Source organism: Mustelus asterias, chromosome 1 (assembly GCF_964213995.1).
Source record: "Mustelus asterias chromosome 1, sMusAst1.hap1.1, whole genome shotgun sequence".
Taxonomy (NCBI): Eukaryota; Metazoa; Chordata; class Chondrichthyes; order Carcharhiniformes; family Triakidae; genus Mustelus; species Mustelus asterias.
In genome coordinates, this window is record NC_135801.1 from 199,585,159 (window position 1) to 199,598,768 (window position 13,610).

General features: G+C 48.8%; 1 protein-coding gene across 1 annotated transcript in view; it reads left to right on the top strand.

Annotated features, from left to right (window-relative positions):
* LOC144480912 (uncharacterized) overlaps positions 1-7,271 on the top strand; it is a 97,796-nt gene extending 90,525 nt beyond the window's left edge. The window contains exons 8-9 of the mRNA XM_078200560.1: positions 3,150-3,208; positions 6,462-7,271. Of these exons, the coding sequence (XP_078056686.1) occupies positions 3,150-3,192 (43 nt within the window). The 3' untranslated portion in view covers positions 3,193-3,208; positions 6,462-7,271. The remainder of the gene's footprint in view (positions 1-3,149; positions 3,209-6,461) is intronic.
* The last annotated feature ends 6,339 nt before the right edge of the window (positions 7,272-13,610 follow it).

Sequence of the window (13,610 nt, forward strand, 5' to 3'; positions counted from 1 at the left end):
CATCCACCGAGTGGGACTTTGAAGCCATTGAGGTCATTTGCTTCACTGGCAGTACTGAAAGGGCATAGCGACTCACTGTGTTAGGGTGAATAAAGCTCTCCGTACTCCCACAGTCAAACAAACAGTTTGTAATGCGACCATTTACGTCGATGTCCATCATAGACCTGGCGAGTTGGTGAGGCCTGGATTGGTCTAGCGTAATCGAAGCCACCGTTGGATTTTGCGAGTAGTCGCACACGGCTAACGGCATCCAAGATGGCGGCCTGCACGGCCCACACGCAGCTGATGGCATCCAAGATGGCAGCCCACACGGCTCACACGTGGCTGATGGCATCCAAGATGGCAGCCTGCACAGCCCACACGCAGCTGATGGCATCCAAGATGGCGGCCCACACGGCTCACACGTGGCTACCGGCACCCAAGATGGCGGCCCCCGCGAGTCGCACGCGGCGCTACTGGGCTTGGAGGTCGATTTCACTCTGCATACCTTCACGTAATGGCCCTTCTTTCCACACCCGGAGCAGATCGCATCCTTCGCCGGGCAGCGTTGTCGGGGGTGCTTCCCCAGGCCGCAGAAGTAGCACTTCGGGCCTCCTGAGACTGCAGCAGCGGTCGGGTCATTGGTGGGACGTGGCGTGGCGTCGGCCTGCGGCCCTCCCGGGTACAGAGGTGGCGGCGGCCGCGGTGTCCACGATGCGCCCCCGTGGTCGGGGGTGTAGGCCTCGAGATTACGGAAGGCCACCTCTAACGAGTCGGTAAGCACCACAGTCTTTTGTAGGTCCAGCCCACCCTGTTCCAGCAGTCGTTGTCGGATATAGTTTGACCTGATACCCGTAACATAGGCATCTCTGATTAAGTCCTCAGTGTTTTGGGCGGTTGTTACAGTCTTGCAGTTGCAGACCCTGCCAAGTGCTCGCACGCACGCAGGAATTGATCACCCGATTCTCCTGGGCTGTTGTCTGCGAGTAGCCAGAAGATGTCTGGCGTAGATTTCATTAGACTGTTTGTTGTACTGGCCTTTTAAAAGTTCGATCGCATCCTTGTAAGTTTCAGCGTCTCTAATCATCGAGAATACTTGATCGCTTCCCCGGGCGTGGAGCACGTGTAGCTTGTCGGTTTCGGTCCGGACGACACAGGAGGAGGTGAGGAAAGTTTCGAAACAGCGCAGCCAGTGATCGAAGCTGTTAGAGGCTCCTACAGCTTGAGGGTCCAGTTCGAGTTTGTCGGGTTTTAGTATCTGCTCCATCCCAAAACCTTTGCTCATAAAATTGACGCACCATCAATCGAGCAAAGACTAGTTTGTATGCAAGAACAAATAGGCTTTTATTAAAAGACTTGGAGCACACCCATGCCGATGAACTGGTCCAGACTGAGGCAGGGAGATGGGAAGCAGTCGCCTTTATACCTGGACCAGGGGGTGGAGGAGTCTCGGGTAGGGCTGGCAGGGATGTGTCCAGGCATGTCACATATGCAGGTAATAAGCTAACAGTGGTTTACCACACAGGGTATAGATTACAAAAGCAGAGAGGTCATGATGGAGCTGTATAGAACTTTGGTGAGGCCACAGCTGAAGTACTGTGTGCAGTTCTGGTCGCCAAATGATTAGGAAGGACATGAATGCACTGGAAGGGGCGCAGAGGAGATTCACCAGGATGCTGCCTGGGATGGAACATTTAAGTTATGAAGAAAGGTTGCAGAGGTTTGGGTTGTTTTCTCTGGAGCAGAGAAGACTGAGAGGTGACCTGATTAAGGTGTTTAAGATTATGAGGGGCATTGACAGGGTGGATAAGGAGCAGCTGTTCCCCTTAGTTGAAGGGTCAGTCACAAAGCGACACAAGTTAAAAGTGAGGGGTGGGAGGTTTAGGGGGGATTTGTGGAAACACGTTTTTACTCAGAGGGTGGTGACGATCTGGAATGCACTGCCTGGGAGGGTGATGGAGGCGGGATGCCTCACATCCTTTAAAAAGTACCTGGATGAGCACTTGGCTTGCCATAACATTCAAGGCTATTGGCCAAGTGCTGGCAAATGGGATTAGGTGGCAGGTCAGGGCCTTTCATGCGTCGGTGCAGACTCAAAGGGCCTCTTCTGCACTGTAGGATTCTGTGATTCTGATTCTGTTGACTGAAGTCTGAGTGAACCCTAACGGGACCCTATAAAACTCCATCATGACCTCTCTGTACCCAAGACACTCAACCTCACTGTTAACCACCCAGCCAATCTTTGTGTCATCGGCAAGATTACTGATCCTCCCACCCACACACTCATTGATAGCATTTATATCAATGACGAACAATAGGGGGCCCAGCACGGATCCCTGTGGTACATCACTGGTCACTGGCCTCCAGTCACTAAAGCAGCCGACTGTCACCACCCTCTCTCTCCTACCGCTAAGCTAATTATGAATCCACCTTGTCAGATCACCCTGTATCCCATGTGCATCAGCATTCTTAATAAAGTCTCCCAAGTGGGACTTTGTCAAAGGCTTTGCTGAAATCCATGTAAACTCCATCAACCGCACTACCCTCATCCACACACTTGGTTACATGCTCATAAAATTCAATCAAATTTGTTAGGCATGACCTCCCTCTGACAAAACCATGCTGACTGTCCCTGATCAAACCTTGCCGCTCCAAATGGAGAGTTGAAATCTGGTTTCAGGTCCAACTCCTTCACCACAGCTTTGTAAAGATAACACAGGTTACAAAATCAGTCTGATATTCTAATGTTCTCAATAAGTATACAATCTCTGTAAAATAACCAATAAGTAAAATGTGGTCGGCCACACTACAATCTGAAACCAGATTGTAAAAATGTGGATCCTTGGTGATCGCATCTGAGAGAAAGCTTTATGTGCGAGTAGATTTCAAAGTGTGTTTTGAGTGGAGTTTGGAAAGCCTTGTGTGGTAGACAGAGTGAGACCAGTTACCTCAAAGTGTGAGGTATGGCTTTCAATCCAATGGGAGTCAACAATCAGTGTCATTAATGGACTGGGAGAGTGACCTGGAGCAGCTTTCATCTCGAACTCAAGTCAAGAGATAATGGAGAGAAAGTAATTAAAAAAGAGAAGGTGAGAGGAACTGAATAAAGAATGCGATATAACATAGATCACCCGTGTAAAAATAAACTCCGTTATTTCTTCTCCATTTAGTGCAGACATCGAGCTGGGTTCACTCCCAGATACCACAATCTGACAGTCCAACCAACTCGGTAAGTAACTGAAATATTTCCAACACACAATCGCAGAGAAATGAAGGCAGGTCAGGGGTTAAAGGATTGGTGATAGGGCCAATTATCCCAGGAATCCACTCCACAATCAAAAGTCCTGCAGGTGGAACTTTCGCCTGTCGATGAGCTGTTGGCCCGCTCCCTTGTTTCACCATGTTGGGTATTTGAACACTAAACCTGTGACATCCACAGCCCAGAAGGACAAAGGCAGCAGGTACATGGGAACATCATCACCTCCAATATCTCCTCCAAGTCACACAGCATCCCACCTTGGAAATAAATCAACATTCATCCAATCACAGAATCAAAGTAATACTGCCAAAATCTACGATCCTGTACCATCCCAGCTGATGTAACCACTGGACAGTCAAGTCCCAGAGTGGAACGCTGGCTCAATAGATCCTTACATTTTTTTTGATTAGAGACTTGGATGAACAGAGTAGCAGGACTGGTAATGAACTTTGAACAAAAGAATAACACATTTATTAACCAAGAAATTATTCAGTACAATATGTCACTCCTTCACCGCAGCTTTGTAAAGGTAACACAGGTTACACAATATATCTGATACTCTAATGTTCTCAGTAAGTACTCAGTCTCTATAAATAACCAATCGGCAAAGTGTGATCGGCCACTCTGCGGCCAGCCACACCACAACCTGAAACCAAGTGACAGGTCTCACCCAAACCAGTTTCTGTAGGTTTCTCATCAAATCCCCCTGACGCTTGTCACACTTTGAGGTAACTGGTCTCACTCTGTCTACCACACAAGGCTTTCCAAACTCCACTCAAAACACACTTTGAAATCTACTCGCACATAAAGCTCTCTCTCAGATGCAATCACCAAGGATTCACATTTCAAGATTTCCAGATCTCCTTCCAGTTTTCCTCAGGCTTGAATTCAATGTGCATTCAAGCTTCCACGCAATCTCTCAGGTATCCAGCCACGCCAACAGAACACCATTTGATTTGATTTATTATTGTAACATTAGTAACACCCGAATTCCCACCTAATCCCATCTGCCAGCACTTGGTCCATAAAGAACAACAAAGAACAAAGAACAGTACAGCACAGGAAACAGGCCCTTCGGCCCTCCAAGCCTGTGCCGCTCCTTGGTCCAACTAGACCAATCGTTTGTATCCCTCCATTCCCAGGCTGCTCATGTGACTATCCAGGTAAGTCTTAAACGATGTCAGCGTGCCTGCCTCCACCACCCTACTTGGCAGCGCATTCCAGGCCCCCACCACCCTCTGTGTAAAAAACGTCCCTCTGATGTCTGAGTTATACTTCGCCCCTCTCAGCTTGAGCCCGTGACCCCTCGTGATCGTCACCTCCGACCTGGGAAAAAGCTTCCCACTGTTCACCCTATCTATACCCTTCATAATCTTGTATACCTCTATTAGATCTCCCCTCATTCTCCGTCTTTCCAAGGAGAACAACCCCAGTCTACCCAATCTCTCCTCATAGCTAAGACCCTCCATACCAGGCAACATCCTGGTAAACCTTCTCTGCACTCTCTCCAATGCCTCCACGTCCTTCTGGTAGTGCGGCGACCAGAACTGGACGCAGTACTCCAAATGTGGCCTAACCAGCGTTCTATACAGCTGCATCATCAGACTCCAGCTTTTATACTCTATACCCCGTCCTATAAAGGCAAGCATACCATATGCCTTCTTCACCACCTTCTCCACCTGTGTTGCCACCTTCAAGGATTTGTGGACTTGCACACCTAGGTCCCTCTGTGTTTCTATACTCCTGATGACTCTGCCATTTATTGTATAACTCCTCCCTACATTATTTCTCCCAAAATGCATCTCTTCACATTTATCCGGATTAAACTCCATCTGCCACCTCTCCGCCCAATTTTCCAGCCTATCTATATCCTGCTGTATTGCCCGACAATGCTCTTCGCTATCCGCAATTCCAGCCATCTTTGTGTCATCCGAAAACTTGCTGATTACACCAGTTACACCTTCTTCCAAATCATTTATATATATCACAAATAGCAGAGGTCCCAGTACAGAGCCCTGCGGAACACCACTGGTCACAGACCTCCAGCCGGAAAAAGACCCTTCGACCACTACCCTCTGTCTCCTATGGCCAAGCCAGTTCACCACCCATCTAGCCACTTCTCCTTGTATCCCATGAGCCTTAACCTTCTTAACCAACCTGCCATGTGGGACTTTGTCAAATGCCTTACTGAAATCCATATAGACGACATCCATGGCCCTTCCTTCATCAACCATTTTTGTCACTGAATGTTATGATGTGCATGACGTGGAGATGCTAGCATAGAAATCATAGAAATAGAAACCCTACAGTGCAGAAGGAGGCCATTCGGCCCATCGAGTCTGCACCGACCACAATCCCACCCAGGTCCTACCCCCACATATTTACCCACTAATCCCTCTAACCTACGCATCCCAGGACTCTAAGGGGCAATTTATAACCTGGCCAATCAACCTAACCTGCACATCTTTGGACTGTGGGAGGAAACCGGAGCACCCGGAGGAAACCCACGCAGACACGAGGAGAATGTGCAAACTCCACACAGACAGTGACCCGAGCCGGGAATCGAACCCGGGACCCTGGAGCTGTGAAGCAGCAGTGCTAACCACTGTGCTACCGTGCCGCCCATGCTACCGTGCCGCATTGGACTGGGATAAACACAGTAAGAAGTTTAACAGCACCAGGTTAAAGTCCAACAGGTTTATTTGGTAGCAAAAGCCACAAGCTTTCGGAGCCTTAAGCCCCTTCACACAGTACTCCAGCTGTGGCCCACCAAAGTTCTATACAACTCCATCATGTTTCACATATGATTCAAGTGACCCACCAGGAAGTTTTTATCAAAACAAACTGTTGTTAAGAACACAGAATATAACAAAACGAATCAGCATAACTTTTACCAATGAAAATACTTAAACATGACAAAGTACAATTCTTAACACTTTTCACAGTTGACAATTGTGCTTTCTTCCTGGATATATCACCAATTCATAAACCCATCCAGCTCCGATCTTCCCATCATCCCAGCTGCTACACTGCTCACAGACACTAACTCCACAGTGAAACACAACTTTCCATTGGCACAAAGCTCCTGACTGTCGGTTTTGTATTTGTAAAGGTCATCTTTCCAGCAAAAAAGAGAATGAACTCACGGGGGGAAGAAGTTCTCTGCTCGCCCATTCCCGACTAAATCATTTCATATTATTGATACCTTTCCTTCTCTCCACAGATTCCGACATCGAGCAAACAACTCCAATATCATATCAATTATAGAAGATTAACAATGTACCCAATATAATCATTTCTCAGTTCTGTGGTATTACTTTGTGTTAAAAGCTTTGAATGGGAGAGGTGCAGGTCAGAGTGGTTTCCGTGAATCAGTTCTGATCAGCCCAAGGTGCAAAGTTTTAAGAATAAAGAACAGTACAGCACAGGAACAGGCCCTTCGGCCCTCCAAGCCTGTGCCGATCGTGATGCCCTAACTAAACTAAAAATAACCTTCTGCCCTTACTCGCTCCGTATCCCTCTATTCCCTCCTTATTCATGTACCCATTCAGATGGCTCTTAAATATTGCTAATGTTCCTGCTTCCACCACCTCCTCTGGCAGCGTGTTCCAGGCACCCACCACTCTCTGCATGAAAAACTTCCCCGCACATCTCCCTTAAACTTTCCCCCTCTCACCTTGAACCTGTGTCCCTTGTAATTGGCACTTCCACCCTGGGAAAAAGCCTCTGATTATCCATCCTGTCTGTGCCTCTCATCATTTTGTAGATCTCTATCAGGTCTCCCCTCAGCCTCCGTCTTTCCAGTGAAAACAATCCTAGTTTATTCAACCTCTCCTCATAGCCAACACCCTCGAGTCCAGGCAACACAATTTGCAACTCTTGTACTCAAAGTGAACACAGTGACAGTGTGTTTCTCTCTTCAGCAATACTCACTGTTTGAATGATCAAGTTATTTAATGTTCTGATGCTGATGAAGCTTAAACATTGTTAAATCATGATGTAAAGACAATAAATATCATTGTAAATGACACTGCATTAATCATTTACCTGTGTTTTATTGCTGTGAACATTTTGTCAGTATTATGGAATGGACTGCCTGCAGTGATAGTGGAGTCAGACACTTTAGGAACATTTAAGCGGTTATTGGATAGGCACATGGAGCACACCAGGATGATAGGGAGTGGGATAGCTTGATCTTGGTTTCAGATAAAGCTCGGCACAACATCGTGGGCCGAAGGGCCTGTTCTGTGCTGTACTGTTCTCTGTTCTATGTTCTATTATTTCTGTGCCCGGAACACACTCGGGATTGATCCTTGGTTCTCCGAGCAAGGGGTAACATTCACAGGGAGCAGCTCCTGAATGAATAGAAAGCTGTGGATATCTGTTCATGATTCCTGAAGGTGCAAAGTCTGGTGTTGCTGTTTGCTGCTGCGAGTGCTTTCTGCAGACTCAATACATCAATGCCGCTTCATTGGTTTTAGTTTTTTAAAGTTTATTTATTAGTATCACAAGCAGGCTGACATTAACACTGCAATGAAGTAACTGTGAAATTCCCCGAATTGCCACAGTCTGGTGCCTGTTCGGGTACACTGAGGGGCAACTTAGCATGGCCAATGCACCTAACTAGCACGTCTTTCAGACTGTAGGAAGAAACTGGAGCACCCCAAGAAAACCCACGCAGACACGGGGAGAACATGCAGACTTCGCACAGTCATTGACCCAAGCCAGGAATCGAACCCGGGTCCTTGGTGCTGTGAGACAGCAGTGCTAACCACTGTGTTACCGTGCTGCCCCGGGTCCCTGGCGCTGTGAGACAGCAGTGCTAACCACTGTGCCACCGTGCTGCCCCGGGTCCCTGGCACTGTGAGGGAGCAGTGCTAACCACTGTGTCACCGTGCTGCCCCGGGTCCCTGGCACTGTGAGGGAGCAGTGCTAACCACTGTGTCACCGTGCTGCCCCGGGTCCCTGGCGCTGTGAGGCAGCAGTGCTAACCACTGTGTCACCGTGCTGCCCCGGGTCCCTGGCACTGTGAGGGAGCAGTGCTAACCACTGTGTCACCGTGCTGCCCCGGGTCCCTGGCACTGTGAGACAGCAGTGCTAACCACTGTGTCACCGTGCTGCCCCGGGTCCCTGGCACTGTGAGACAGCAGTGCTAACCACTGTGTCACCGTGCTGCCCCGGGTCCCTGGCACTGTGAGACAGCAGTGCTAACCACTGTGTCACCGTGCTGCCCCGGGTCCCTGGCACTGTGAGGGAGCAGTGCTAACCACTGTGTCCCCGTGCTGCCCCATTGTTTAACATTGTTGTGATACAAAAGACTTGACCCACAATTGCATCTAATCTGTCCACACCTAGGGCAAAGCGAGAAGAAATCTACACACAACCAAGCCCTCCTCTCATTTGGGTGGTTGCAGCAAAATTGAATGTACAATGAGCTGTGGAATACTAGAAAATAGAAAAGTTCAAACATACACAGACAGGTTAGTGGAATAGGCAGACTAATGATAGATCAAATAATCTGAGAAGTGAGAGTTCCAGAGGGAACCAGAGAGGGATCTATTGAGGGGTTTTGAGGGTGGGATCTATTGAGGGGGTTTGAGGCTGGGATCTATTGAGGGGGATTGAGGGCAGGTTGTATTAAGGGGTTTTGAGGCTGGGTCCGATTGAGGGGTTTTGAGGCTAGGTCCGATTGAGGGGGTTTGAGGCTGGGTTCTATTGAGGGGGTTTGAGGCTGGGTTCTATTGAGGGGTTTTGAGGGTGGGTTCCACTGAGGGGGTTTGAGGCTGGGTTCTATTGAGGGGGTTTAATTTGATTTTGATTTATTATTGTCACGTGTATTAGTATATTGTGAAAAGTATTGTTTCTTGCGCACTATTCAGACAAAGCATACCGTTCATAGAAAAGGAAACAAGAGAGTACAGAATGTAATGTTACAGTCATAGCTAGGGTGCAGAGAAAGATCAACTTAATGCAAGGTAAGTCTATTCAAAAGTCGGCACGGTAGCACAGTGGTTAGCACTGCTGCTTTACAGCTCCAGGGACCTGGGTTTGATTCCCGGCTTGGGTCACTGTCTGTGTGGAGTTTGCACATTCTCCTCGTGTCTGCGTGGGTTTCCTCCGGGTGCTCAGGTTTCCTCCCACAGTCCAAAGATGTGCGGGTTAGGTTGATTGGCCATGCTAAAATTGCCCCTTAGTGTCCTGAGATGCGTAGGTTAGAGGGATTAGTGGGTAAAATATGTAGGGATATGGGGGTAGAACCTGGGTGGGATTGTGGTCGGTGCAGACTCGATGGGCCGAATAGCCTCTTTCTGTACTGTATGAGTTCTATGAAAAGTCTGACAGCAGCAGGGAAGAAGCTGTTTTTGAGTCGGTTGGTACATGACCTCAGACTTTTGTGTCTTTTTTCCGACAGAAGAAGGTGGTCTGTTATTGAGGTTGGATATTATCAAGGGGTTTTAATATTGAGGTGGAGTTTTATTGAGGGATTTTCTTGTTGAGGTCGTGTTTAATTAATTTTTTCATCTCTCCATCCCTCGATCTCTCCATCCCTCGACCTCTCCATCCCTCTATCTCTCCATCCCTCTTTCTCTCCATCCCACTATCTCTCCATCCCTCTATCCCTCCATCTTTCCATCTCTTTATCTCTCCATCCATCTATCTTTCCATCTATTTAACTCTCCATCCCTCTATCTCTCCATCCTACTATTTCTCCATCTCTCTATCTCTCCATCCCTCAATTTCTCCACCCCATGATCTCTCTATCCCTCCATCCCTCTATCTCTCCATCCCACTATCTCTCCATCCCCCTATCTCTCCATCCCACTATCTCTCCATCCCCCTATCTCTCCAACCCCGATCTCTCCATCCCTCAATGTTCTTTCCCTTTCCCTCTGTTATTTGTGAAATGGAGTGTTGGAAGATTGCCTCTTTGAGGTAGATGTTGCTCACTTGCTCTTATCTCTCTCTCTCTATGGCCTGGTGTCAGCTCTCTGTTTTAACACTGACCATGGCCACCTTGGTACATTCTGGAAAAGACACATTGATATTGTGCTGTAATCTGTACAAAACACAGAAAAGAGTCTTAAATCTTCGGAGAAACAGGAATGGCATCAACTGCAGATGGGAAAATGTAACTAAGTGTGAGGAAGCAACTGCTGAAGATGCAATAATTTAAAACAGAACTTGCTGTTGATGCTGTTGTGAGGGTGAAGGAAAAAGCATGGACTTTACTCAGAAATACTGGTGTTTCCAAACAGCCTGAGTTTTATATTTAAAATGGACACAAACCCCAAAGTTGAGTGAGAGCGGACAGTCAGTCTCTGAGAGGAACAGCTGCAGACTGATTCTCTGAGGGACAACAGATCTCTGCCTGCTTCAGAGTGTGGCGACTCGGGGATTTTCACAGAAACTTCATTGCAGTGTTAATGTAAGCCTACTTGTGATACTAATAAATAAACTAAGGCAACTGCACCATCCACGATCACCATGCCACCATGTCAGTGGCATTTTTGGGTGAGCGGCGCACAGCACATCGGGTGGAGGCAGGAATGTCTGAGGGCTCAGGCATGCAGAGGTCTGGCAGCTCTGAGGAAACAGCTGGCCTCCAGCCAGGTGCTGGGCCGCTGGAATCTGTTCTCCTGAAGCTGCTGGAGATGCAGCAACAGAGCTGGAGAATGCAGGAGAGGCTGTCAGCAACATAGCAACAACTGTGAGGCGAATTGGAGCAGTCCCATAGCCTTCAGTCACAGGAGATAGAGCTGGCATTGCAAGGTACCCAGGCCAACACTGCAAAGTTAGCGACTGCAGTGGAAAGCTTGGGGCAGGAACTGGTCGTCATGAGTGGCAGAGTCCAAGCCATGGCCGAGTCACCATGGACCATGGCTGAGGACCTGGGAGATATGCTGGAGATGAAGCGGGCCATGGCTGCAAGAGCTTGGCCCAGTCACAGAGGGCCAGTGATGAGGGGTTACAGATCTTGGCTCTGTCTCAGGGGGCCAGTGATGAGGGGTTACAGATCTTGGTTCTGTCTCAGAGGGCCAGCGATGAGGACTCGCACACCGTGGGGCAAATGCAGGTGGGCCGCCAGGACAGGCAGGGTTAGGTGATGCCTAGGATTCTGGAGCTCAGTCCAGCTGCCCTGCCATTCCATGGAGTGTCCCCGGAGCAGGAGGAAGCGCTGGAACCCATGCCGGGACCTTCCACCTGAAGACCCTGGCTATCTCCAGCCATTCTGCTTCCCCCCTTCCTGACTCTGGCAGTGGGATGAACACGGCTAATCCGTGATCCCCGAACGTTGGCTGGGGGCCCTCCAGGCACCCCCCCCCACCGCCGCTCCGTGAATACCCACCAAGGGCATCACAGGCCAGTGGGCACAGAGTGCCACTGACCACCTCCTCCTCTGATGTGCATCCTGGGGGTCACCTCGATGTAGTGGTGCACCCTGTGAGACCAGCGAGTTTGCACACAAACTGTGGGAGAGACTCAGGCGGAGTGAGACGCTGCCAGAGTGAGTGTGGGGCTGTCGGGTATTTGGAACTGAGTGGGAATTTGGTGCAGAGGGGAAAGAGGGGCCTTCTGCTCCTCGCTTTCTAACTTATAAATCCCAGGAGTGGTCTTGCCCCGCTGGAGTAGTAGAGGACACAAGGGTGATTGGTAAATAGTGGGTAAGGTCGGGTAAGTATTTAATACTTTTCTCACTTTGGTTCAGGTGACAGAGATCATGGCTCTTGGTTGGTGAATGCTGGCCAGATGCTAGTTTTTGTTAACGCATTCATTCCCTTGGTGCTACAGGAGAAAGAATCTCACTGGCGTACAGACTAAGTGATTCTCAGTCTTTCAAAAGACTGTTCTTTTCACACTCTGGTTAGTACAGGCTAGTACACATAGTAAGTAAGGACCCTATTTGTTTGAAAGCAATGTGTAATTTTGTCAGTTGTGGGGTTGTGTGTCCTGCCTAAGATGTGGTCAATCATAGACGCTGAGAGGTCCCTGATAATTACATCTGCAGGGCGGCACGGTAGCACAGTGGTGAGCACTGCTGCTTCACAGCTCCAGGGTCCCGGGTTCGATTCCCGGGTCGGGTCACTGTCTGTGTGGAGTTTGCACATTCTCCTCGTGTTTGCGTGGGTTTCCTCCCACAGTCCAAAGATGTGCGGGTTAGGTTGATTGGCCAGGTTAAAATTGCCCCTGAGATGCGTAGGTTAGAGGGATTAGCGGGTAAATATGTGGGGGTAGGGCCTGGGTGGGATTGTGGTCGGTGCAGACTCGATGGGCCGAATGGCCTCCTTCTGCACTGTAGGGTTTCTATGATTTCTATGATTTCTAGGAAGTGTACCAACTTCAGCTGCTCATCAACCAATGAATCAGTTTGAGCAGCAGTTGGAGGCACTAAGGAGCATACAAATGATGGAGAGAGTCATAGACAGAAGGTAGAGATGTGGTCACATCCAAGGTACAAGAAGATAGATGGATGCCTGCCGGATGGGGCAGGCAGTCAGTGCAGGAGTCACCTACGGCTGGCCTCCTGTCAAACAAGTATTCCGTTTTGGATACTGATGAAAGGGATTGCCCATCAGGTGACAGCAGCCAGAGCAGTGGCACCATGGCTGGCTGTGCTGTACAGAGGGGAGGGACAAAGTACAGTAGAGCAATAGTAATTGGGGATTCGATAGTCAGGGGCACAGACAGGCACTTCTGTGGCTGAGAGAGAGAGAGATTCCAGGATGGTATGTTGCCTCCCTGGTGACAGGGTCATGGATGTCTCAGAGTGGGCATGGGGCATCCTGAAACAGGAGGGTAAACAGACAGATGTCATTGTCCACAATGGCACAAATGATATCGGCAGGAAGAAGACAAGGTCCTGCACTGACTATTCAGGGAGTTAGATAGTCAGCTAAAAAGCAGGACCTCTACGGTAGTAATCTCATTTCCTGTGCCACGTGCCACTGAGAAAGAATTAAAAAGATGGTACAGTTCAACACGTGGCTAAAGAGATGGTGTAGCGGGGAGAGCTTCAGATATGTGGATCATTGGGATATCTTCCAGGGAAGGTGGGACCTGTACAAGAAGGATGGGGCACCAATATATGGTGTTGCCTGGAGCGGGGGTGGAATGAAAACTGGAGCAGCAGGTCAGTCAGTACAGAGACTGGGGAAGAGCTGAGATTAAGGCAGATAGAGCAAAGTGGAAGAGTAGTCAGGGAGAGGTCACTGAGCTGAGCAGGACTGGTGGCTTGGAATGTATTTGCTTCAATGCAGGAAATATAACAGGTAAAACAGATGAATTCAGAGCCTTAGGGCTCCTCAACTGCCTCTCAAAGAAATGATGTGAAAGACTCAAGGAATACAAGTGAAAGCAAGCAAATGTATGACTG